The 25200-nt window shown below is 54.1% G+C and overlaps 7 protein-coding genes across 7 annotated transcripts; 4 read left to right on the top strand and 3 right to left on the bottom strand.

Moving 5' to 3' along the window:
• Positions 1-506: 506 nt before the first annotated feature.
• Positions 507-3838, bottom strand: QC763_120700 (uncharacterized protein; the record flags this gene model as incomplete). The annotated part of the gene is made up of 2 exons (XM_062908660.1): positions 3063-3838; positions 507-2994 (listed from the first exon to the last, which is right to left on the bottom strand). The coding sequence occupies exons 1-2, from the start codon at positions 3536-3538 to the stop codon at positions 507-509; spliced, it is 2964 nt and encodes a 987-aa protein (XP_062771775.1). The 5' UTR covers positions 3539-3838.
• A 959-nt stretch (positions 3839-4797) lies between these two features.
• On the bottom strand, positions 4798-5951 carry RPL21A (60S ribosomal protein L21A). The gene is made up of 3 exons (XM_062908659.1): positions 5741-5951; positions 5637-5684; positions 4798-5468 (listed from the first exon to the last, which is right to left on the bottom strand). The coding sequence occupies exons 1-3, from the start codon at positions 5842-5844 to the stop codon at positions 5138-5140; spliced, it is 483 nt and encodes a 160-aa protein (XP_062771774.1). The 5' UTR covers positions 5845-5951; the 3' UTR covers positions 4798-5137.
• Positions 5573-7189, top strand: RPS9B (ribosomal 40S subunit protein S9B). Its single transcript, XM_062908658.1, has 3 exons — positions 5573-6221; positions 6403-6501; positions 6566-7189. The coding sequence occupies exons 1-3, from the start codon at positions 6157-6159 to the stop codon at positions 6972-6974; spliced, it is 573 nt and encodes a 190-aa protein (XP_062771773.1). The 5' UTR covers positions 5573-6156; the 3' UTR covers positions 6975-7189.
• Positions 7190-7340: 151 nt separating this feature from the next.
• Positions 7341-8612, bottom strand: SLU7 (mRNA splicing protein; the record flags this gene model as incomplete). Its single annotated transcript, XM_062908657.1, has 1 exon — positions 7341-8612. The coding sequence occupies one exon, from the start codon at positions 8610-8612 to the stop codon at positions 7341-7343; it is 1272 nt and encodes a 423-aa protein (XP_062771772.1).
• A 377-nt stretch (positions 8613-8989) lies between these two features.
• On the top strand, positions 8990-14491 carry REV3 (DNA polymerase zeta; the record flags this gene model as incomplete). The annotated part of the gene is made up of 2 exons (XM_062908656.1): positions 8990-9470; positions 9528-14491. Exons 1-2 carry the CDS (start codon positions 9236-9238, stop codon positions 14489-14491), a joined length of 5199 nt encoding a protein of 1732 aa, XP_062771771.1. The 5' UTR covers positions 8990-9235.
• A 406-nt stretch (positions 14492-14897) lies between these two features.
• Positions 14898-15371, top strand: QC763_120640 (uncharacterized protein; the record flags this gene model as incomplete). Its single annotated transcript, XM_062908655.1, has 2 exons — positions 14898-15254; positions 15336-15371. The coding sequence occupies 2 exons, from the start codon at positions 14898-14900 to the stop codon at positions 15342-15344; spliced, it is 366 nt and encodes a 121-aa protein (XP_062771770.1). The 3' UTR covers positions 15345-15371.
• Positions 15372-16919: 1548 nt separating this feature from the next.
• On the top strand, positions 16920-22636 carry QC763_120630 (uncharacterized protein; the record flags this gene model as incomplete). Its single annotated transcript, XM_062908654.1, has 2 exons — positions 16920-17375; positions 17432-22636. The coding sequence occupies 2 exons, from the start codon at positions 16920-16922 to the stop codon at positions 22634-22636; spliced, it is 5661 nt and encodes a 1886-aa protein (XP_062771769.1).
• Between the last annotated feature and the right edge of the window lie 2564 nt (positions 22637-25200).

Below are 25200 nucleotides of genomic sequence, written 5' to 3'. Positions count from 1 at the left end.
AGTTTCCGTAGCAAATCTTGTTCGATCGACTCCACAACAATCTTGACCGTCTGCCACAGCATGCATGCCATAGATCAAGACAAATAACATCGATCCCAGTGACCGGGTAGAGCAAACCCAAAACTCCAGTACAAGGATATTACCATAGCCTCCCGTCCCCATCATACTGCAAGTCAAGACGCACGTCGAGATTGAGGGAAGATTGCGTGATGCGGAAGGGGACATACCTGGTCGTAGCACTCAGGACACACAACTGTTGAAAGATGATGTATTTCATTCCTGTTGTGAATTCACATGTTTGACCCAAAGAAAAATTCAAGAACGCCGTACACCATTCCCAATGTGCCAGCGAATCACCCCGTGTCTACCCGGCATAATGGTATATCCGCATGTATCCAGCCAATCCTGCAGAGCATGCAAACGCCTGCTATTGCGCCTCCGCAAGGAACAAAAGAACAAGAAAAGAATGAAACCCTAAACCCTATTATGAAAACCAATATTCTCACTTATGCTCTTGATGGCTCGACTGCGGAGTCAAGATCATCGTCTGGTAACGGATCCTCCATCCATGCGGAGTAGTCGTCATCGTCATCATCCACCACCAGCTTGGTGGAGCCACCGCCCTTTCTGCCTTCGCACCTGGGTTGGGTTTTGTCTATAGGTGCAGTTTCAGGAGACGACCCAGAATTTTCGCCGTTGAGTTTGATGACTGGCATATCGCTGGATGACTTGGCCGAGCTGTCGCCATGAGCTTTGCCATCTTCGATCCATGACGGACTATGTGAGCCACTGAGCGGCGTAGTGGGTTCGGAATCGGCCGGGGCGGCTACAACCAACATGTTGTGTCCATCGTCCACCACCGAGTCGCTCTGATACTGCCGCCGCTTGGGAAGTGGTGGTGGTGGAACTGGGCGGCGCTCGACCTTGTGGCTCGAGGAGTCTTCAGATTGTGATGAAATTGAAGGTGGAGGAATCGGCTTCCTTTTTGGTACAAGAATAGGCGAAACAGGAATACTTTTGTCGGGCATTGGGAGAGGCGTTCCTGGGGGAGGTAAGGGTTGGCCACGACCCATCGGCTGGTTGAGGTCTAGGTGTGGTGGTGCACCGTCTGTGGCAGAACCTGCATCAGTGAGACGTCTCTGAAAGGCATTCAGTCCCCATCTTTTGGCAGATGCTGCGGCATTTGTAACCGCAGCCAGCGCGGCCCCTTTCTTTGTATCGGCGAGACTGGCCGTGTTGGAAGCCGAATACCCAGTGTCACGGCGGTTGAAGAAGCCCCGGGCGATGGATCCCGTCTGGCTCTTCACCGATCCTTTGGTGGAAGCGGAAGGCGACCTTGATCTAGCTCTACCATCATCATGGCTGCCGGACGAGGATGCTGTATTGCGTCGACCTTGGGGTGTTTTGTCCAGGTCCTTTTCGGTGTCTGTGGCATCTCTCGAAGAAACTGACGAGCTCGATGTAGTATGTGCATTCGTGACTGGCGTCAGAGCTGGTGATGGAGGTTGCGCTTGAGCAGAAAGGTTCGCCATTGCCGATATGGCTGGGCTTCCATTAGGCGGAGATGACGAGGGCTTGAAGAGATCAGCGTTGATGGGGTCGGTTCCGACAGTGGGTGTTGCTGGTTGGGCGAAGGGTACTGAGAGCACAGGAGGTGGCGAGGAAGAAAGATCACTCTTGACCTCCCTTCGAGAGTCTAAGCTTAGTGAAGATGACTTTGCATCTGACCTGTTTGACTCAAAGCTGGCCACGGAAGTCCTGGGGTCGGCCTTCAGATCCAAACTTGAGGTAGAGTCCCCAGCTGACCCTCTCAGATCAGTCTTGCTCTTCATTTTCCTTCCAAAAAGGCCAATAGATGTCTTCTTTTCGAGCACTGGCACGCTATGGCTCTTCTCCATCTGTGGCAACTCGGTTTCTGGGGCCCCTTGAGTCTCCTCCAAACGGTCAACTTCATCCAGTTCCCCGTCCTGAGCCGCCGCGGTCTCAAGATCCATCGTTGATTTGATTCTGTCGTCATGGAATATACCGCCTCTCCACTTCTTGTGTTCGGTGTTGAAAAACGGGGTGTCGTCCCAGAAAGGCAAAACCAGCGTTTCGGCAATGACCTCTTTGATACGACTCTCGATTTGACGAAGAATAACATTGTACGTGATTTGGCGGGAGCTGACGATAGGCTCGATGGTCATCTCCATCTTCGGTGCCTGCTGGAAAGAAAACCACAACCGATTGCTCGGTGGGGGCTTGATTTTTAGGTGAATATGTCCTTCCAACTTTCGAACAACAACCGCGAGAACCATGTTGACCTCTCGTGCCTTGAAACGAGCACCCAAGTCGATGCGGGCAGTTGCAGCAACCTCGAGCCGGAAATTGCCGGTGTAGCGCATGTCTGCCTCAATACCGCACTCTCCTTCAACGGTGAGGTCTTTGAGGCGAGGGTTGGTAATGTATGGTGCCGAGTCGCCGGTATCAATAGCCTTGATTTCAATGTTGGATAAGAAAGCCGGCCGCTTGACCCGGGATATCTTCTTCGTAAGCTTCTCCCTTATGAGATTTTCAATGTCCTTGGTCTTGTAGATGCCGAGAAATATCCTCCCGATCATGGCATTGAGCCACCTTGTTTGCATATGTTCTTCGGACGAATGCAGCTTCTGGACCAGCGATATGATGTTCTTAACTTCAAACTGGATCGGAGTCGGCGCTCTGTGCTCAGTGGGAAAGGAAAGCTCCTGGTTTCTCAGGAGGGCAAAGTAGAAATCTTCCTTAGCAGAGCAGTTCTCTGAGAACAAGTAGAAGGGCTTGGACACCTGGCTATCTGGGCCCAACTCTGGCCCATCTGCACGGCGCGAGAGGCAAATCGCATTGCGTTTGATCCATAGCTCGCCTTCCGGCGTGACCTCCTCGCCCGAATATATGCTAATGTCATGGTGGGCCAAGGATACTACATGGCGCACTTCGAGTTGTTCATCATCGTCAAAAAGCATGAGGTGGCCGTGTCTGGAAGATAGGTTAGACAGGGCCTTTTGAAACGCATTGCTGGCAGGTGGGGTGTACGACGAACGGACCTTAGTACAACATAGAAAACATTCCCAGCTTTTTTTGGTCGCTGACTGGCGCCGTTCTTGTTGTCCAGCGGGCTCGATGTGCCTTTCCGGTCAAATATGCTGCGATACATGGTTTGGTAGACACTTGGACTTGGAGCAGCCACCGTAGCTGATCCCACCGGTGTTGATCTTTCTATCGGCTTTGCGTTGATTCCCATGGGCGTGTATTCACGACAGACGGCAAAGTAGCCGGCAGCCACATCGGTGTCATGGTGAATTGTTCGTGATTTGGCTTCCTCCTTGTCCTTCTGCGCCGCTTTGAGTGCATCTACATCATCCCCTGGCTGAACCAGATCGTCCGCGTTTGGAAAGGCGTTATCGGCATCTTCGTGGTAGGGCAGTGTCAGGTAGGCGTGGGCGAAGAGGATGGCGGCGACCAAAGGCAGAAAGGTAATGCCTCCGAAAAGGTAGGCCAGCCAGAAGGCCGTCCAGCCCATAGTAACCGAGTGTTGGCAACTATGTTATCGAGAGACTTCCGGCGGGACCGGGAGGAGAGGGGTGATGATCTTGAAGTGCAGAAGCGTTTGCGAGAGCAGACAGCCCTGCTACCTGCCTGAACCGAGAGTGTCTGGTGAGCGCATCGATCCTCGCGAGAACCTTGTGACTGGTTGGGAGCTTGTCTGGCTTTTGCTTTGCCTTTCGGAGGCGCGGCTGTTTGAGGGCGAAATGTTCCAGGTTGTCCTGTCAATTGCTTCGGACGGACCAACCACGAACGTCCACTGATGACGGCCAGCCTGGCAAACCGACACAGTGGGAACGGGCAGCTGTGGTGGGCAAGCTCAGCGACTCATTGCGTCAGGTGGTCAGCCACTCCCAGCCTTGTTGCCCCACGCCCGGACACTATTGGCCAGCCGAACTAGCGGTGCCAGTCCATTCCAAGACCCCACTTGCCTTCATGGTCCATGTTCCTTGGGCTCTTGAAGCTCAACAACTTTTTCAAACTTCCCATATAATTCACTGTCTTTAATCCTTCTCCCAAAATATATTCCGCTAAGGGAAAGAGTCCCCAGAAATACCTCTCAAAAAGAGGCGTTTCTGTGTTGGCATTGGACTGAGCGTCGCCATCCTCAAGTCCATGTTACACAGTTCATCTCGGAGTCTTCAAACCCACCCCTCTCTCACATCATAAGAAGACCCTCTGACAAGGCCATCGTCTCCGGAATTCCGCGCCATTGTCTTGACGGCGAGTGACTATGTGACCACATATCATGAGCTATTCGAGAAGCAGACGGTTCTTGCCGGTGTTGCCCACCCTTATTCTCTTGCTTCAGCTGACGGACTGATATGCTCTCAGAGAGCTATAACTCATAGAGAAAATGGGCAGGGGCTCAAAAAGGCCCTCGAAATACATGGGGCAGCTTTCGGAGACATTTTGTTAGCTCCGAATAGGTTTCACCTTTTTCATGGTGACACAGGATTGCTTGGCCCAGAGGAATACAAGGAACCTTGTCGTGTGTACTTGATTGGTGTATGTCAATCAACCACGTTAGCCAATTCTTCTGTCTGACTACTTAGATATGTCAGGTGTGTAGAATACTCCGAATACGACATGAGGGCCAAATTATGTGTTCCTTGTCTATCTCATGCTTTTACAGGAAGCAGACCATTTCACAGTTCGCAGGGATAAACTGTAATGGAGCATAAGACAGAAAAAGCTATCATAACTGGAGGGAGCTTGTCACATTGATGAGTGGATGTTCTTGTTGGATTTGCTCTATTTCTTGCCACTTGTGTGCCGTAATCCCTTGGGCTAGAGCGAGCCTCGGGCGTCTGCATTTCAGCGAGTGACCAGCATCGCGGAGGTTGGACTCGCCGGTCCAGATCTGGTCTTCACAAGCAAGCCACGCCGGATGAACAATGCGTTTCGAGTCGCTCTTTGTTGGTCATGCCATTGGTATTTTGTTTCCTATCAGCACTCCCGCATCCCAGACCAAATCCATGCCGGGCATCTTTCCGTGCCGTACGCAATGAACCCCATGCAGTGAGAAATAAGCAACCCATAAAGAACACCACCTCATCCGCCTTCCAGCAACACCTTAGATCGTGGTCTCGTAGGCGACAGGGGCGACAGTCTCGGGCTTGTTCTCCTTGATGGAGATGGTCCGCGCCTCGCGGGGAAGGGCGGGTTGTCTCTTGAGCTGAACGGGCTTGCCCTCGGCCTTGGCCTTCTTCTTGAGCTCGGCGTTCTCCTTCACGCGGCGAAGGAAACCCTCGCGGGAGCGGGAGGGCTGGATGTGCTCGATACGGACGTTGAGGCGCTTCTCGATGTAGCGGTGCTTGACCTTCTTGTAGATGATGATGCCGACGGCGGACTTGGTGACGTTGTAGATAACGCCAGTCTTGCCGTGGTAGACCTTGTGGGCCATACTGTTTGCGCAAAGTCAGTCCCTAATTCTGCACACAGCCTCATCTGATGTGTCCATCACGCTGCCATCTTCCCCCCGAAACTTTGGAAATTGACGATGTAGTTTCCCCGCCTCGTGCTCCCCTCCGCAATCGGAAATCGTGGATAGGAAAATCGGGATGTTCGCTTACCCCTTCTGGACGGCACCGTTGACCTTGATGTCGACGATATCGCCAACCCTGCAATCCGTTAGCACCAAAGTCCCAAGGGTCGCAAAATCAGTCCTCCAACATACTTGTACTGCTTAAGGTATGTCGACAGTCTGATCATACCCTTCTCCCGGAAGTTCCGGGAGAAGGCGTATCTCGTACCAGCACGGAGACCAGCAGGGTGACCCATTTTGATTGATTATGGGGTTGTCGTCGTGGGTCGAGATCTGTCGAGATGGTGTTGTCGCTGGCTGGCGAATTTGGGAATTTTGTGTGAACGCAAATCTGAGGTCGGGATTTGCACACGGGTGACTAAGCAGGCTGCGGGCTGCTCCCAACCAACCAGCTATTGTTAGGGCACGCTGGTGGACCCACACGCACGGACCAACCACAAACCCACCCCTCCGGGCTGGCATTCAATTTTCTATCAACTCCAAGGGAAGGGTCTGGAGTTTGGAAATTTCCCTCGACCGATCGACCTTTGACAGCCTCAACGACAAAGATGGCCCCTCGCTCGTACTCCAAGACCGCTAAGGTCCCCCGCCGTCCCTTCGAGGCCGCTCGTTTGTATGTTTGATCGAATCGATTCTCCCTCATCGATTGCGGCCTCTGTTTGGCAGCTCGAGATTTTGCGAAACCTCGCCGTCGCCAGCTCCGATCATGCCTGCAACTCAATCACCGGCCACTGAGCTAGAGCTTGACTCTGCTTATGTCGATTGTGATCTTGGACTAACCTTCGGACTCTCAGGGACTCCGAGTTGAAGCTCGTTGGCGAGTACGGTCTCCGCAACAAGCGTGAGGTGTGGCGCGTTCTGCTCACCCTCTCCAAGATTCGTCGTGCTGCCCGGTAAGCTTTTCCCCCAGCTCTGATCACTCCAACTTGCGAAAAAGTGCTAACAGTTTCCCTACAGTGAGCTTCTCACCCTCGACGAGAAGGACCCCAAGCGTCTCTTCGAAGGCAATGCCCTCATTCGCCGCCTCGTCCGCGTCGGTGTGCTCGATGAGTCCCGCATGAAGCTCGATTACGTCCTGGCCCTCAAGGCTGAGGATTTCTTGGAGCGCCGCCTCCAGACTCTCGTCTACAAGCTCGGCCTCGCCAAGTCCATCCACCACGCTCGTGTCCTTATCCGCCAGCGCCACATCCGTGTCGGCAAGCAGATCGTCAACGTTCCTTCTTTCGTCGTCCGTCTCGACTCCCAGAAGCACATTGACTTCGCTCTCACCTCCCCCTTCGGTGGTGGCCGCCCCGGCCGTGTCCGGAGAAAGAAGGCCAAGGCCGCCGAGGGTGGCGATGGCGACGCCGAGGAGGACGAGGAGTAAATTTGAGGCATCTTTTATACCAGAGGGATTTTGATTGGGACTTTGCGGGACGGGCTACGAAAACTGGTCTGGGCAGGAACTTGGGGCCTCTGCATCATGCTGCTTTACAGGCGTTAGTCGGCGTGCAATGCATCGAGATTTACCGTACATCAACTCAGCAGCGAGTCACCAATCGAGCCTCAGCTCTTCTGAAAGAACCTGCGCTTAATCCACCTGATTTGTCTAGCTGTGATGTGATATTGTTGATGCTATGAGCTGCGCTCTGTAGTTTGAGATTGGTGTGCATGTGAAGATGAACCTTGATAGACAGCCAGCTCCATCCAAAACAGGGGTATCATTAACATTTCTGCAGTACAGATATTACATTTACTTATCCCATTCCTCGTTGGCGATCTGTCTTCCTGTATCACCTGTGCAGTAGCTGTTCTTGACAAATGAGTGGCAGCAAGCATAACCCCATCGAAAGTCTGACCACCAACTGCCCCAGACAGAGGTGTGATTGTTGATGAAGACATCCTCGGGGTATTTGCTTCTGCCAACCTTTCTTGGCACTCCCTTGACGAGACCGGCCTCGTCATACTCCACAAAGGTCTCTGACTCTGTGATGGTCGCCTTGAGAGCCTCTGGAACAGCTGGTTGCTCGCCGTACTGGCTGGCGAGCAATTCCGCCTTCTTCCTCCTCTTAGCTTCCCTTTCCTCGGTCTCCTTCTTTCGGGCAAAAGCACCAGCAGTTGGGTTGGCCTGCAAGTGCAAGCTAGTATCGCCCTTCAATTCCTGCGCTTCCCACGCATACCTCTGAGCTTTCTCAAACTCTGCCGCCTCGCCAGATGCGCGAAGGAAGGCCTCCTCCGCAAAGACCTGGGCCGACTTGTCTGCTATCGCACCGGCATCCACCAAGGCGCGCTTTTTTGGGTTGTATTTCGCGGAGTCAGAGTCCAAATTGAGGAGGTACTTCGCCGTGTCCTCCCTTATGCGCATGGACTTCTTCGTCGTCCGGTCCTTGCCCAAGTCAGACTCTTCCGCATACTTGAATCCCTTTTCGTATGCATCCTCCCCTCCGTTTTCCTCCTCTGACGACTTCTTATCCTCGCCATTCGAGGTCTCAGCCACCAGCTTCCTCCGCGCCTCCTCAATTATGTTGTACTCGTCCAGCACCTCCTTGTACTGCTTGGGGTCGTACCCAGCCCAGACATCGCGCTTTGCTTCGTACCCGAGCTTCACGTCTTTGAGATTTCGATCATCAGCTTGGATATCCTTCCCCGTAAACTTCGCGCCAACCTTTCGTGGTTTTTCGAGACAGTCTTTTTTCTTGTGGCCCATGGCACCGCAGTTTTCGCAGGAGCCTTTGACCCACTTGGTTCGCGCCGGTGCAGCTTTGCGGCCTTTGGAGTCGAGGAGAGCGCGCTGGGCGGCTTCTTCGTGGTCTTTGGCTGTTGCGCGGCGCTGATGCTGGAGGGAGTCATCTTGGTCGTCGAGGCCGGAGACGTAGAAGGGTTGTTTGGAGATGTAGGAGGGGATGTAGATGTTGTCTTCTTTTCGGGCGACGCCGGCGGCGTGGTGGCCGTCTGAAGAGCCCGTGGGCGCGGCGTTGGCGCCGGTTGTGGGGGGCTGTTGTTCTGGGCGGTTTGGTGGTGGCATTTTGACGTGAGGGTGTATGATGTTGAGGGATGGAAATTTTGGGAGACCTGAGGACCGCCGTGAAGACCGCGAATATCAAATGCGACGAGGCCAAGCTTCGATGCCAAGACCCAAGCCTGGGCAGGGGAGCTCGGGCTGTATAAATCGATGGGGATCGTTCAAACTGTTCAGTAGATCACTTGTTCGTCAACTCACTCAAAACTTCGACATATGGCCGGCCGTTGAGCTTTCTTGCCCATGAAATATTCCAACTTGCGTGGTCCGGGGGCAAGAAGTAAAGCTCGCGAGCAACCCTAACCCTTTCACTTAGCCTTTGTCCGCCACTGGAGTCCCCACGTGTTTTGGCGAACCTGACGTTCCACTGAGCGGCGCGACACCTGCGTTGAAACGCGTGTTGTGCCTCTTCGGCGGGTAAAAGAAACATGAACGAAATGCTGTCCGTGGGCACATCCGAGCTCTGGAAGAATCGACATCCCGAGTTTCCCCCATGGCCCCATCGGCGTGAGCCCTTGCCAAAAAATGCTTCTTGATCCATTCTTACCTGGGTATTTTGACTTGTGCGCTTCCCAGAGCATTCACTGCCCACCTCAGCGGCCTTGCAAGTGGAAGCGAGCGGCGAGAAGATGGAGTCGTTCCGCGTCCGCCTCAACTGTATCGATCATTACCAAGCCACGCCCACGCGATATGATCCCCAACTACGAAAGGACTATCGCGCCTCTCAGGCGGCGAAGGAACCCAAGCTTCCCGTCGTTCGCGTTTTCGGGTCGACTGAGACAGGGCAGAAGGTCTGCGCTCACATTCACGGCGCGTTCCCTTATCTGTACGTTGAGTACCGTGGGCCATTAGAGAAGAAGCTGGGTAAGGCTGCCTGCCATTCATTAAATGCTCAAGATGGCCCATCTGACACAGCTGTAGTGTCTGAATTCATCCTCAAGCTCCATGCGTCCATTGATCAAGCTCTGGCTGTCAGCTATAGAAGAGATCGAGATCGGGACCGGCCGCGTTTCGTTGCTCGAATCACGCTTGTCAAAGGAGTTCCATTTTACGGCTTCCATGTGGGGTACCGATTCTACCTCAAGCTCTACATGCTCAACCCCCTGGTCATGACCAGGCTGGCCGACCTGCTCCAGCAGGGGTCGATCATGAACCGCAAGTTCCAGCCTTATGAAGCTCACCTTCAGTTCCTCCTCCAGTTTATGACCGACTACAATCTGTACGGCTGCGACTACATCGAGGTCGGCAACGTACGGTTTCGGTCTCCCATTCCGGGCCCTGCCGGCCCGGAAGATGCTCCGCGAATATGGGACAGTAACACGATCCCACCACAGTTCATCACAGACGACTTTGAGCTGCCTCGTTCAAGCCATTGCGAGATCGAAGTGGACATATGCGTGCAAGATATTCTCAATCGCCGGGAAGTGAAAGAACGGCCGCTTCACCATGATTTCATCGAGCGAGAACACCCCTTACCGGCCGACATCAAGCTTGTTCACAGCATGGCTGGGCTGTGGAAGGATGAGACGAAGCGGAGGAAAAAGTTATCAGGAGATTCGAGTGACGGCAGCAGTCCGTTTCCCCCTGAGGCCCTGGTCTCTATGTCAGCCAACCCACGCCATACTTCACCACCTGGTTGGATTCAGGAGGCAGAGTATCGCAAGCAGCTTCAGCAACTCATTGAAGCTGAGGTCGACAATGAGGACTACAGAGAGCTCACATTCTCCAACTATGTCCAGCCGCTCCCTTTGGAGGACACCATTCCGACAACTCTACAGTCCGTCGAGGATATGTTTCCGGAGAACCTGCTTCGTGCCTTGGGTCTCGAAGACAGATTGATACAGGAGAATCCGGACGTTGTGAGGAACATTGAAATCGACGAGGAAAAGATTCTGGAACTCGAAATGGGTGAAGAGGCGCGGCAGCTCTTTCCGGAGTACTCGGAAGAGAACAAGGCCAAGAAAGGAGACCAGGCGACGGAGCCAGCTGATTCAACTGTCTGCGCTGGTTCCAAGGCCCAAATAGCACCAGACTTGAAAGAAACCGAAGCGATCGCAAACCTGCAACGCACAGTCAACGAAATCGGTGGTGGTACCGCTGTCAGCGGCAAGCGTATTGGCAGGCGGCCCAACATCCCGATACCCAAGGGCATCTTCAGTGAGGCTCAAAGGCTGGGGTTAGTATTGATGGAGGATGGGTTGCTTCCTGGAGCACCGAGAGAAGATAAAAAACGTCCTTCATCGACACAGCCAGACAGCCGTCCACCAAAGAGGCCAAGGCTCAGACAATCGGAAAGCGATGCGGGCGTCCTCGAGAAAACTGGTCTTGGTGCTAAGCCATTCTCGGTCACAGAAGCCAGCGACAAGCCACCTGTGACAGGACAGGCTCAATCCTCACAGCCAAAGCCTGCTATAAAGGGAAACCCGCAGAAGCAAGGCAAGCACCTGGCTCTGAGCTTTCCTGTGGTAAAGGATCCTCAGAACCCACATACTCAGCTGAGACTCAGTCAGCAACATGGCTCACAGCAGAGCGACAATGAGACACCGAAGAAGCATGTAACCTTTGACTTTTCCATGTCCACCAGGGGACCTCAGTCAGAGCAGGGTAAGAGTCCAGCTATCACAAGCTCAGAAGACTCTCCGGTTACCCCAAAGGCAGTGAGACTGTCTGGAAAGCCAAAGTACCGTTGGGATGGTCCAACAACCATGTTTGTTCTCCACAGCCAACCGCCAACAGCCCAAGAGGTGTTGTCCACCATGCAGACCTACGGACTACCAGACGTCATCTACCGAGATGCTTTCTACAGTCAAGACGAAGATGTCCCTCGGCGGCCACGAGAGTACGCAGGCAAAGAGTACCGTTTGGGAAGCGACACCCTTCCTTACCTCCCCGACTTTGATCCCAAAGGCGAGTCACCAGCAACATATGGCATCAAACCGGAGCAGGGTCCTGATTTGGCGGGACTGGAGCTGTCATACAAAAAACAGCGGATGGCATGCACTTTACGAACCTGGGAAATCGCCACGCCACCGCCTGCCTTCCAAGAGGTCAGCCAGTGGTGGGATGGCAAGCAAAAGAAGAGCTCTACGTCTTCCAAAAAGCCGGGGGATACACACTCTCCTTTGACCGGCACACAGAGCGCAAACCCGAATCTCATGTCGCAGATCATCGGCGCGACACCGAAAAACAAACATGGGTTCAGATACTCCCAGAAGGCCAAATCAACCAGTGTCCAGCATGAGGCTCAATACATGAGCACCATGAGTCTAGAGATCCACGTCAACACCCGCGGGAAGCTGGTGCCGAACCCAGAAGAGGACGAGATTCAGTGCCTCTTTTGGTGCATGCGATCTGACGAGCAGGTCCTCTTTGGAGGAAGTCAAGCCGAGAACGGCACACTGAGCGGGATCATTGTCTTGTCGGAAGACGGTCTCCTGGCGGAACAGATCCGCAAGCAAATGCCTAGCAAGGTTGACGTGGTGGCGGAAGAAAGCGAGCTCGAGCTCATGAACAAGATTGTGGAGATTGTGAGGATGCACGATCCTGACATCTTGACCGGGTATGAAGTCCATGGTGGCTCGTGGGGGTACGTGGTGGAGAGGGCGGGCAGGCAGTACGGATATGATCTCTGCAACGAGTTCTCGCGGATGAAGTCTTCGTCACCTTCGTTTGGAAAGTCAGGGAGGGAGGCTGATCGCTGGGGGTTCAACACGACGTCTACGATTCACGTTACCGGGAGGCACGTGATCAATGTTTGGAGGGCCATGCGGGGAGAGCTGAACCTGCTGCAGTACACCATGGAGAACGTGGTCTGGCACTTGCTGCACCGGAGGATGCCGCATTTCTCGTGGAAGGACCTGACGGAGTGGTACAAAAGCGGGCGGCCGAGGGATCTGGCCAAGGTGCTGCGGTATCATCTCAAGAGGACAAGGATGAATATCGAGATCCTCGAGGCCAACGAGCTGATCCCCCGAACGAGCGAGCAGGCCAGGCTGTTGGGAGTGGATTTCTTCTCTGTCTTCTCCCGCGGCTCTCAGTTCAAGGTCGAGTCTATCATGTTTCGCATCGCCAAGCCAGAGAACTTCCTGCTTGTTTCCCCGAGCAGAAAGCAAGTCGGCGCGCAAAACGCGCTCGAATGCCTACCCTTGGTCATGGAGCCCCTGAGCAGCTTTTACACCAGCCCCGTGTTGGTGCTGGACTTTCAATCCCTCTACCCCAGCGTCATGATCGCGTACAACTACTGCTACTCCACCTGCCTCGGCCGCATCGTCAACTGGCGCGGCACCAACAAGATGGGGTTCACCGAGTACAAACGCCGGGAGGGCCTGCTCAAGCTCCTCGAACCGCACATCAACATCGCCCCCAACGGGCTGATGTACACCAAGCCCACCATTCGCAAATCTTTGCTGGCCAAGATGCTGACGGAAATCCTCGAGACGAGAGTCATGGTCAAGTCGGGGATGAAGCAAGACAAAGACGACAAGACGCTCCAGCAGCTGCTGAACAACAGGCAGCTTGCGCTCAAGCTGCTTGCTAACGTCACGTATGGGTACACCTCTGCGTCGTTTTCCGGGCGGATGCCGTGTTCGGAGATAGCGGACAGTATTGTCCAGACCGGCAGGGAAACGTTGGAAAGAGCGATAGCGTACATCCACAGCGTGGACAGGTGGAAGGCAGAGGTGGTGTACGGGGATACAGACTCGCTGTTTGTCCACCTCCCCGGCCGGACTCGGGAGCAGGCCTTTGCCCTGGGGCGGGAGATGGCGGAGGAGATCACGGACGTGAACCCGAGGCCGGTGAAGCTCAAGTTTGAAAAGGTGTACCAGCCGTGCGTTTTGCTCGCGAAGAAGAGGTACGTAGGGTACAAATATGAGCATCCGGGCCAGGAAGCGCCAGAGTTTGACGCCAAGGGGATCGAGACGGTGCGGAGGGACGGGACGCCGGCCGAGCAGATGATCGAGGAGAAGGCCTTGCGGATCCTGTTCGAGACGGCGGATTTGAGCAAAGTGAAGGCGTACTTCCAGACCCAGTGCTCAAAGATCATGAAGGGGAGCGTCTCGGTGCAGGACTTTTGCTTCGCGAGGGAGGTGAAACTGGGGAGCTATAGCGCCAAGGGACCCGGGCCGGCGGGTGCGTTGATAGCGGGCAAGAAAATGTCGGAGGATGCGAGGGCTGAGCCGCAGTACGGGGAAAGGGTGCCGTACGTGGTTGTCACCGGGGCTCCCGGCGCGAGGTTGATTGATCGGTGCGTTGCGCCGGAGGAGCTGTTGGAGAGGGGGGTGACGGAGGGGCTGGAGCTGGATGCGGAGTATTATATTGGCAAGAATTTAATACCGCCGCTGGAGAGGATATTCAACTTGGTGGGCGCAAATGTGAGGGCTTGGTATGAGGAGGTTCCAAAGGTGCAGATGGTGAAGAAGGGGCAGCAACAGCGTGCGGTATCGGACGGGGAGAATGTTGGTGCCAAGGCGAAGAAGACGTTGGAGCACTTTCTTGCTTCGAGGACCTGCTTGGCTTGTGGGGTGAAGATGGCACCGGCACCGCCAGCCCCTGCTTTTGCAGAGGAGGTGAATGAGGAGGAGAAGATGCCACTTTGCGAGAGGTGCAAGGAGGATGAGCTGGGGACCATGGTGGTGTTACAGGGGAGGTTAAACAGTCAGAGGAAGGGGTACAATGACTTGGTGAAGATTTGCCAGAGCTGTGTCGGGCTGGGGTCGTGGGATGGAGGGGACCAGGAGGTGAAGTGTGACAGCAAGGACTGCCCGGTGTTCTATAGCAGGGTGAGGCAGCGGGCAAAGGTGCAAGGGGAGGGAGTGGTGCTGGAGGGAGTCATCAGGGGGCTAGGGGAGAAGGTTGCTAAGGGTTCTACGGGGTTGGAATGGTGATCTCAGGTTCACAGACAGCATTGGTCATCAGGTTGGGCGGTAAGCGTTTGATTCCAAAACCATCCAACGGTTTGCATTGGGTGAATATGCATGAATGCATGGTATGACGGGTAGGATAGGATAAGACGAGCAGGATAGGACGGGTAGGATAGGACGGGTAGGATAGGACGGGTAGGATAGATAGCTTTAGATGGGGTTGGTGGCATCGGCATCGGGTTCCATGGCTCATAAATGGGGGTCAGGAGGTTAACATGACGGTCACGTGAGACGCAATATATGAGGTCTTATTATATGCTGCATCTCCTGTGCCCCAGATGTTTCTCCCGAATAACTTTGTTTACTTATTGGTCACTCGTGATATCATCACCCCCCTTTCTTCCTTGATACTGGACAATGCCCCCTACACATGCATTGTACAGCTGTCAGTGGACCCTCTTTACGCGTTCGCGTGCATTGTGAGGAATGGTTTCACGCCCCTTTTGATTTGTGCACATTACCTAACCATAAGGGCTCCACCGCGGGTTTTCGGTGGAGCTGTTCATTCCTTTCCAGAATTTCCCAAGGAGGGGCAAAGCGCAATTGGAAGCTTGTGCGGGGCAGGGAACACCGTTGCGCTGAAACCAAGCAGGCGAGTCAGCCCCCCGTTTGGTGCCATGTGCCTTGCATCTTGTGCCTGGCGCGTTGCCGTGTTTGGCTTTCTGGAGGAAGCCATCACGTGCACACAATGAGGAGAAATCACCAGCCCAGGCTCTGGAATACCGCAGTGAGCTCCCCAACAAGATAGCGAGTGATGAGTTGGTAGCATTGGGGAACTTGTGTGGTACCGACTGACAGGTGACTCCAGTTAAAATAAATTGAATCAAGAGCTTTCAATTATGGCCCCCGTCCATCTCCAGGGTGGGAACTGGCTAGGCTGGATATGATTGTCGCTTTGAACGAATCGGATCTCGGATCGTGAACATCTTCACGGCGATTGGTGATTGGGAGAGCGCATCTCTATATAAATAGCAATCACGGTCAGATAGACATCGTGAATGGCTTCACAAATCTTCACTGCCTTCTGGATTAGGATAGCTATTGTTGAGGTGGCCTCTGGTCCCAGCCGGACCTCTCTGTTTGTTAGCTGTTCTTTGACACCAAGCTAATTGTTTGATGGGCAGTGTTGGAGCTGAGGCCACCCACGTCAATGAGCACTGAGACACCAATGACTCCCAAAAAAACAAGAGACGAGATGACATTTTATTCGGACGCTGCAGGCTGGAAAAGCAGCGGGAGATGACGCTTGCTGGCGTCTTGGCCCTGCTTCCACAGGTGGAGAGATCAATGCAAGCGTGCCAAGCGCCCGCAATGCCACGGAGCACAGATGCCTGAGGCAAGAACACCACCAGACATCTGGGCGATCTGCTCCGCTCCCACTGTTCTGGATTGTTCGTCCATCACGCCAATGCATCGAAGACATCCAGCAGATTCCTGTCTCCCTCGCTGCTGGATTCACCCAGTCTCTCCCTCTATCGCCCCCACCGCTGTCGTCGCCGTCAATCCGACCTTATTTTTTTTTCTTTTTTTTTTCTTATTTTTTTTGCTATTACCTTTTTCCTAATTCGCCCATCCTCCACTCTGCAGACGACCGTCGCCAATCTTGATTGTGTTGCGCGACGTTGGCCTGTTTTGCTGCAGCTGCTGGATTTTTGGTTGTTCTTGTTGTTTGATTTGCTAAGCCTCGGTGTGCGCGCGCGTTCCGATCAATTGACCCCTCAACGTCAACAGAGCTCAGGCCGACCTAGGACTTACTGTTGTACACAATCCTCCTTTGGGGGTATGCGCTACATACCCATCTATCTGTCTGACTGTCCGCCTCGTGTCGCGTAAATCCGCCCACACACTCGAACATACTCTCAGAAACAAAACACCTCACGGCCGCCACTGCACCACCATCACCACCCACCAATCCTACCGACGTGTTCCTTTCCCTCTTTTTCGCCGTCTCTCGGTTTCTGGTTCTCCTTCGTTTGCGATACGCCATTTCAGCTCCTACTGCCACTACTTCCTTATTAATTGTCTCTAACTTGTCTTCTTTGCCCAATTCGACCTACGGAATCCGGGGCTTCTATTATTTCACACCACTTCAACACGACCCGCTGCCGAACCTTGTTTTTTTTTTTTTATTTTTTTTTATTTTTTTTAAAAAAAAATAAAATAAAATAAAAAAAGCTCTTCTTTTAACGTTTTACTACGGCAGCTGGGTCTGGCCACCACGCGCCACCGATCGAGATCCGATTGATGTCCAACAGAGCAAGGGAGGAATAGGTGACGTTGCTTCGTGCATCCCAACAAAACAAACCACTACCGTACACAGTTTGGCGGTGCTGCGAGCAGGCAAAGCCCCGAATCTTTGGGGCCTGCCTGTCCGAGGGTGTTCTCGGGCATCATGGCGACTTCGGTTGCATCTGACAAGCCCGTCGAGGCTTTGGGTCCCGGAGAGGTTGCTGACCCTTTCGTCATAAGTCCGTCCGGCCCGACACATCTTCGGCATTCCAACTTCGATGGCCACCTCCTCGCCCTTGCTCCCGGCGCTTCGGCCGAGCAAACAAAACGCGCCATTGAGGCCCATCTGCGGGATACCGAACGGCGAATGGAGGAAGCTGGAAAGCTGGGTACCGCACTTGTACAACAGCAGAAGGAGCTCACGGAAAAGCTTCGGGAGGTGGAGCGTTTGCAATCGGAAGCCGAACTTGATCCCGACCTGCGTCAAAGACTCCTGGATATCGAGAAGGATTACAGTGAGGTGGCGAGGGACAGTGCGCGTGCTTTGCTTCCAAAGCAGAGGGTTCCCAGCAGTGATTCTCAAGGGTCGCCTTATGCCGCCGAGGGCAAGGCTGGGAGGGTATGTTGTGCCAGATGTTCTCGTCTCTCGAGCACGGGACTGATTCTTGTTTCTAGCGTTCTGTGAGCCCCTCCAAGTTCGAAACGTTGGCGACCCCATCTCCCACCAAGTTCAGTGTCCCCAATCGAAAGTTGCGCAATCAGCCTGCCAGTCGGATCCACGATATCGAATTCGCTGCCGAAATCAGTACCTCGTTGATTGCACAAGTTCGAAATCTTCAAGCCCTTCTGTCGGAGAGAGAAGAGGAGCTCAAGGAGAGCAAGGCGGACAGGGCGAGACTTGAACTCGAGGCCGAAGGCTTCCAACAACACATCAAAAGCCTGGACGAGAGCGAGTCCCGATACAAGGATGAGAACTGGAACCTCGAGACGCAAATCCACGAGCTCATGGCATCGCAGAAGGAGGCTGCGGAGCGCGAGAAGAAGCTCACGCAGGCTTTGGCTGCTTTGCAATCCGAAAAGAACGCCACCCAGCGAGAGCTGGAGGAGGTCAAGGATAGCATGGCCAAGCAGGAGGAGAAGCACTCGGCAGCTATCAGAAATCTCGAGATCGAGCTTGGCACCAGCCGGCGCAGTGCGGTATCCTTCGAATCGGAACGCTTGACGCTTCAGAAGAGGGTCGACGAACTCACAAGCCAGAATCAGGAGCTAGCCAAGGCGTTCTCAGCCCAGCGGGGCAGGATGCTGGAGCGGGAATCCACTCGTGGTGTGAGTGATGAGGATCGCAACTCCGGTAGCGACAGAAACACCGGCCCCGAGCAGTCACCGCCTCCTTCGCCTCTGAAAATGACACCTCGCCACTCCGGACTCGAGACCGAAACTCTCAAGACTTCTCTCGGCCATGCTCAACGTACCATCCAGACTCTCAGGACCAACATCCATCGCGAGAAAACCGAAAAGCTGGAGCTGAAGCGCATGCTCCAGGATGCCCGCGATGAGGTCGAGAAGCTGAGAAGCGATCCTCACCCGGCGCCCAAGAAGAACCGCAAGCTTGATGCCAGGGAGGCCAAGAAGCCGAACTTCAAGGTCACGCAGTTGGGTGGCCACCGACCGAGCAGAATCGAAGTGGTGGAAGACCCTGACTGGGATGATGTTTCCGAAGCGCCCTCTCCTCGGACGAATCCGTTCCGTGGCTCAAGCTCTCGGATACCCAACCTCAATATCGGTACCATCCAGGAATCGAGCAGCGATCACTTCGAGACGGCTCACGAGGGTGGCTTCGACACCGCGACTGAGGCCAGCGAGGCTTTCGAGACTGCCCACGAAAGGGGCACTGAGACGACCGAAACGGAAGACTTTGAGACTGGTCTTGAGAACATCACCACGGACGAATCCGAGGACACGGCAACCGAGACAGAATCCGGGCCGAGGCCAGCTCGGGGTGCAGAGTCGATAAGGCGTCCTCCTCCTTTGCCCGCAAGCCAAGACTCGTACTCGTTCGACAGCACGGCGTCAACTTCGAGCGACGAGGAGTATGGCTATGTGGACGTGAGATCACCATCTGCGAACCCTGCCCAGCGGATGCGGACACGCATGAACCGTGGATCCATGAGCCAACGTCAACGGCAGCTTAGTGAAGATCCGTCTACCGCACAGAGCAGCCCTCTCGGCGCCCCCGTTCATCGCGGTAGCATCACGGCAACGCCTCAGCAGAGCCTGTTTGCCGAGTTGAGCAACATGGATAACAGCGATGAAGATTCATACGGTGGCACCCCCGCCCGCAGTCTCCGTTCCATGACGCCTGCCACACCCGCCAGCGTGATCAGAGGCCATCTCTCGCCAGCTCCCGATGTCCCGAGGATGCCGATCAAGAGGGTGACCATGGTCGACAGTGGGATGATGACAGAGCCAGTGGACGTTCGTGACCTTGTTGAGTCTGGCGTGCTCAGTGATGGGGAGGGCTCAATCTCGGCTCCACCAAGTGTCATTCACATGGAGCGGAGTCGTCCAAGAACGATGGAGTCTGTGATTGCCCGTCAGAGATCTATGGAGTCTGTCATTGGGCCCAAGAGATCTATGGAGTCTGTTGTTAGACCTAAGAGGTCTATGCAGTCTGTCATCGGACCTCACACGTCTGTGGAATCTGTCATCGGCCCCAGAAAGTCCAGTCAATGGCTGGGAAGCGAACTCAACCAGGGCCGGCCGGCATCGGTCATGTCGTACAGCGATGTCAGCGTCCAGCATGATTCGGATGCGGAAGACAGGCCTGCGCAATTCCCATCTCCTTCGACCTCACCTCGGCAGCGTGCTCTGCTCCCCACTCCCGTTGTCGTCCCACCGCAGACTTTGAGCCTTTCAAGCATCCAGTCGGAAGACATTGCGCCTGTCATTGAGCCCGAGCTTCTTCCAACGCCACCTTCGCTGAGCTTGTCTACCATTTTGACACAGCACACGGAGCCAGTGCGAGAGCCAGAGGTGCCTCCGCCGAAGCTCACTTTTGCACCAGTCTTGTCTCAGAACGTCGAGCCCGTGGCTCCTGTGCCACCAGTTCTGAGTGTGCCTGCCACTGCTTCTCTGGATATCGAGCCAGTTTCGGAGCCGGAGGTTGTTCCAGCTCCCCTATCGCTCTCGGCAGTTCTTGGTGAGCAAATCGAGCCAATTGCAGAGCCCGAGCCTACCCCTGCGGTTCTCTCTCTCTCTTCCGTCCATGCTTTCCATGACGTTGAGCCCGTTCCCGAACCTGAGCCGGTTCCTGCGCCTCTCAGCTTCTCGGCTGTCTTGTCGACGGCGGTGGAGCCTATTGCCGAGGTGGTGCCAACACCGGCGGCGCTCTCTATCTCGAGCGTACATGCCTACCATGATTTCGAGCCTATCGAGGCCCCAGAGCCAGAGCCTGTTCCTCTGTCCATGTCGACAATCTGCGCGGAGGAGGTCGAGCCAACAGCTCCGCCATCCCCCATTCTTCTGTCATTCGCCAGCATCGTGGCCGAAGATGTCGAGCCAGTGGAGCAGCCATTCGACCTCCCAGCCCCGGCAGTTGTTCCTATCGTTGCAGCACGCAGTGTAGAGACAAAGCTCGAGGCGCCCGCTTCGCCTCCTCTTTCTTTCTCGTCTATCAAGTCAGAGGCCGTCGAGCCTCGCCAGGAGCCAGAGCCGGCTGCGCCCGCATTCGGTCTTGCCCCTATTCAGTCCCAGGACGTTGAGCCCCGCGAAGTGCCCCTTCCTGCGCTCTCCATATCAACGCTCAAGACCTGGGATGTTGAACCTCAGGAGCCGCCTGCGCCGGTGCTCTCCCTGTCAAGCGTTCAGGCTTGTGCTGTCGAACCTGTTGAGGCGGTCCGTCCGCCGCTGTCTTTGTCAGCTGTTGCGGCATTGGATGTCGAGCCTCGCGAGACGCCTTTGCCGGTCCTCTCATTGTCATCCGTTCGGCAGACTTTGGATGTCGAGCCGCGCGAAGAGCCAGTCGTCCCTCCCCCTGCCTTGTCCCTGGCATCCATTCAGTCGCAGACTGTGGAGCCTCTCGAGGCTCCCGAGGTTCCAGCTCCTCTCTTGTCTATTTCGGCCATCAGCTCTCAAGTTGTTGTTGACCCGGTTGAGCCAGAGGAGCCCAAGTCCATCCTCCCGCCGCTCACCATTTCTGCGATCCAGTCACTGCAAACCGAGCCAAGCGAGGGACGCAGCCCCAAGAGAAATGCGTTCATCATTCCCCGTGGCACGGACGGCGAGGAGCAGGATGCTCAGGCGTCAGAGGAGCAGCCCGCGCAGAAGCAGCCCGTGCTTACTGCCGATCAGGGCGTTCAGACAACATTGACATCCGAGGCCATTGACCAGTTGCTCCTGGCAAATAGCCAGCAATCTCTTCCGCCAGACGATCTTGAACGCTCCAGCTCACATCTCAGTATGGGCACCCCATCCACGGTTCGCATTAACCGGGCCCGCCAGGGCAGCTTCGACAGCACGCTGCGGTCGAAGGGCAAGGCTGCTACCGACATTGTCACTGAGCCTATTGATGCCGTACTTCTTAGGAGGCCAGGCAGCTCTGCTAGCATCAGGAGCTCCGCCGAGGACATTGTCCCGCCCCTGCCAGCCAACCACAAAGAAGCCATCGAGGCTGCGAGGACCAACTCTTCGGGCGGCGGTCAGGAAACCATCAACAGCATGCCACCGCCACTGTTCCCCGCCTCTGCCATGCGCCCGCGGACTCCCACGCATAGACGCCCCTTGTCACCCGCGGGTGCTGCTGGTAACGGTGGTCGTGCTACTCCCACACCACGTGCTCACAAGAATGGATCGATTCGCGAGATGCCCGAAGTCCATTCGCCGTCGAGAATGACAGCCCGCAGCCGCAAGTCCTCTATTTCATCCTTCGCATCCGAGGTCGACACTCGATTCAACATTCACCCCGAGGGCGGTTATGACACGTCTGGCTTGGGCCCCAACACGGACCCTCGCATGATCCAGGCCATCACCCAGACGATGATTGGAGAGTACCTGTGGAAATACACACGCAAGGCCGGCCGTGGTGAGATGTCTGAGAACCGTCACCGGAGGTACTTCTGGGTGCACCCGTACACGCGCACTCTGTACTGGAGCGACCGAGACCCATCATCTGCCGGACGTCATGAGCTTCGTGCCAAGAGTGTTCCTATTGAGGCCGTACGCGTCGTAGCGGATGACAACCCGATGCCCCCCGGGCTGCACAGGAAGAGCTTGGTCATCGTGTCGCCTGGCAGAACCATCAAGTTCACCTGCACGACTGGTCAACGACATGAGACATGGTTCAACGCCCTGTCTTACCTTCTCCTTAGGACGTCGAACGATGGCCAGTCGGATGCCGAAGAGATGGCTGGCCACATTACAAGTGCCGATGTTGACGAATTCAACCCAAGCTATGGCAAGCGGATGCCCCATGGCACTCGCGGTGCTCCTTCTCTGTCCTCGTACAACTCCCGAACAGTACGGGAGTCGCCAACCATGGACCACTACCTCAATGTTCCCACTCTCACCCCGTCTCGCTCCAAGATTTCTCAGCAGCAGCAGCAGCAGCAGCAGCAGCAGCAGCAACCACCGCAAGCGGCGCGGTCATCTGGAACGCTGAGCCGCATCAGCGGATACTGGAAAGAGAGCAAGGTCTTGGGCGGGACATTTGGCAGCTTGAGGAGCAGAAGTGTTTCGGGGCGCGATACCGCACAGAGCATGTATGAATCTAGTGAAGTGCAGGATAGTGCGGAGGATCTCAGACAGATCATCGAGCAACAAGATCGCGAAGCGGATCGGCTGGAGAATGTTCGGGCGTGTTGTGATGGTAAGTCGATGAGTTGAATTTCGATTTGGTATGTCTTTGACATGTCGGGCTGACAGTTGACCAGGCAAACATGATGTGGGCACCTTGACCAGTAGTTCAAAGCGTGGCCGTAACTCGCGGCAAGGCTTTCACTCGCACACGGGCCCTTCTTCAACCCCAACACCGGTCGGGACCGTCAGGTCTCGGGCATAAAATCAGACTGCCGTCAAAAAAAAAAAAAAAAAAAAAAAAAGAGAAAAAGAAAGAAAAAAAACCCACACAAGCAAACTATACACACTCACAACTGAGTCTCCTTTTCCTTGGAAATAATAAGCCATGACGGGATTTCTTTTCATGGGTACTCAAAATTTCATTAACCCTACTCTTCTTGTCGATCGCTACAAAGTAAACCATTTCTGTTGTCTGAATGCATTGGGGAGAGAAAGAAAGCATCTTGCGTGTTGTGTAACGAATACAGACTCGGGGCCATAAACTACTTGGGAAAATTCGCCTTTGATGACGTTGATGATTATTTTCCACACAATTTTCTCGTCAAAGTCTTTTGTTTTCATCAACCGGCATTTTTCTTCTTTTCCCTTGTATTACTACCACCTCCGTCGCCGCCGTCGTCACCTTTTAACGCTAGCAACGGCGTCAACCAACAACCTACCACCGAAGAGTCGCCAAGCTGCGCCTACCCGACTCGATCACACCTCATCTATAAAATCTGGAACAACAAAGCCCTCAACAAACTCTCGGGATATTGGGTCTTTTTTTTTTTTTTTTTTTTTTTTTTTTTTTTTTTGGTCCTGGGTGGGAAATCACGGGAGGCGTTAACATGGTGTTCGAAAGTTATCTTTTCTGCTGTATTTCCGAATCACAACCAACCTTGGGAGGAAAAGTTAAGAGGGGGGGATAAGGGCAAAATGGGAGAGAAAATGCTTGGTGTTTTGGTGTTGATGATGATCAACAGTCAAGAAAGATACCCCTCCTCTGTGTTGTGTGTAAGCGTCTTGATTTGCGTGGTTACTCATCGCTTCACCGGCGGCGGGAGAAAGCGGAGAAAGAAGAAGGAAAAAAAAAAAGTAAAAAAAAAGTAGAATAAGAAAAAAAAATAAAACAGTTGAGAGGTTGGGAGAGTTGTTGGTGTGGTAAGGTGTCGTGGGTTGGGGCTGGGGTGGACGCCGGGGGGTTCATAAGGTGGGTGTCATGGGGATGTGGCTTTTTCTATCAGTTTGTTCGTCAGATATCTATCTCTCTTAGGGAAGGGGGGGAGGGGGGTTGTTGGTTCTCTTTTTCTTGAAAGTGTGTTTCTTATTAAGTATTTTGAAACGAGCGAGATGATTTTTACTTATTTTATTTATTTTATTTTAATATATATACATACATATATATATATATATACGATGAAAATGAAATGGTGCTTGTTGTGCACAGACGACACACCTACACGTGTTCTTGAAAGCTAACCTATTTCTCTTTTTCCGCACCAGTCAAGACAGAAACAGACCTCAAATGTTGCACGGCTTTGCTTCCGACACCGCCTTAGAAAAATCATGTTGGGGTAGGGTAGGGTATTTGGAAAGCGAATCCCGGGATAGAAGATGCACCGAAGGGAAAGAAAAGGTTGAAAGGAAAAGGTCGACTCGGTGGGATGGATGTGCCGAGCAGTGGGCGGGAAACTGCACACCTTGGATACCCTTCTGGGGGATTCACGATATTGACAACAGAGACAGACAGACACACACACACACACACACACACATACATACACACACATCTTTCTTTTTTTTTTATGTCCTCGAAAAGCAAAAGAGTGGTTGGTCGAACAAACCCCGAGCTTTTTGTTGCGCCGGTGGTGATATATATATTCCCACCACACGGCCCAACTGCCGACCTTGTGTACTTACTCTCAGCTTGGCCCATATTTCACACAACCCCCCTCGGTGTTGGCTGCTTTCTTATGGGTACTTTTGGAAAGATGGGTACCTCGGGTGGCCCCCAAGGCCGGTGTGACGAGCTCTGCTATTCGCCCTCTCGACATTGTGCTGAAGCTCTGGCTATTTGATAGGTTGATCCTGGGGACGTGTTTGATAGGCTGACACACATTGACACACATTGACACGGCAGCGGAAGGCGACAGGCGGCAGGCGGCCAAAAAAGTATCCGTCTTGGTTTTTCTTGCTTTTTGGGGGAGTCCTGTGTAGGTGTGGCATCCGATCGAGGTTGCAGTTATGCTGCCGGCCGCCGGGAGGCGAGATGAGGTTGGCACCCGGTTGTGTCTTGCAAAGTCTGTTCTTGCTCCGCACCGTGAGAATGAGCTGAAGCTTGTAGCTTGAACTACGTTAGAGATGGTTTGGGCTCTTCCGAATAGGCAAAGTGAGGAAGATGGATCTTTTGTTGTCACTGAGAGAATGGGGAAGAACTTGGCGAGAGTCTTCTGGTGCGTGCCTTAGTGGTTGCCTTGCATGCTCAGGTCAAGGACGGATAGATGGCTTGTTGGGTCTGCGTAGGTGTGTACATTCTGGCTAACACACGCTTGGGTTTCAGTTTTGATTGTCCTGGAAAACGTACCGGAGAAAGGAGGGGGGTTGCCTGCCTG

The sequence above is a fragment of the Podospora pseudopauciseta genome, chromosome 1, assembly GCF_035222475.1.
Source record: "Podospora pseudopauciseta strain CBS 411.78 chromosome 1, whole genome shotgun sequence".
Taxonomy (NCBI): domain Eukaryota; kingdom Fungi; phylum Ascomycota; class Sordariomycetes; order Sordariales; family Podosporaceae; genus Podospora; species Podospora pseudopauciseta.
The sequence above is the reverse complement of the archived record's forward strand: the minus strand, read 5'-3'. Positions and strand labels throughout refer to the sequence as shown.

Excerpts from the sequence above, each read along its gene's own strand:
- RPS9B (XM_062908658.1), top strand. The coding sequence starts at position 6,157 with ATGGCCCCTCGCTCGTACTCCAAGACCGCTAAGGTCCCCCGCCGTCCC. Across the intron at positions 6,222-6,402 it reads CCCTTCGAGGCCGCTCGTTT|GGACTCCGAGTTGAAGCTCG; the intron begins GTATGTTTGATC and ends TCGGACTCTCAG. Across the intron at positions 6,502-6,565 it reads AAGATTCGTCGTGCTGCCCG|TGAGCTTCTCACCCTCGACG; the intron begins GTAAGCTTTTCC and ends GTTTCCCTACAG.
- RPL21A (XM_062908659.1), bottom strand. The coding sequence starts at position 5,844 with ATGGGTCACCCTGCTGGTCTCCGTGCTGGTACGAGATACGCCTTCTCC. Across the intron at positions 5,685-5,740 it reads ACATACCTTAAGCAGTACAA|GGTTGGCGATATCGTCGACA; the intron begins GTATGTTGGAGG and ends AACGGATTGCAG. Across the intron at positions 5,469-5,636 it reads AACGGTGCCGTCCAGAAGGG|TATGGCCCACAAGGTCTACC; the intron begins GTAAGCGAACAT and ends TTGCGCAAACAG.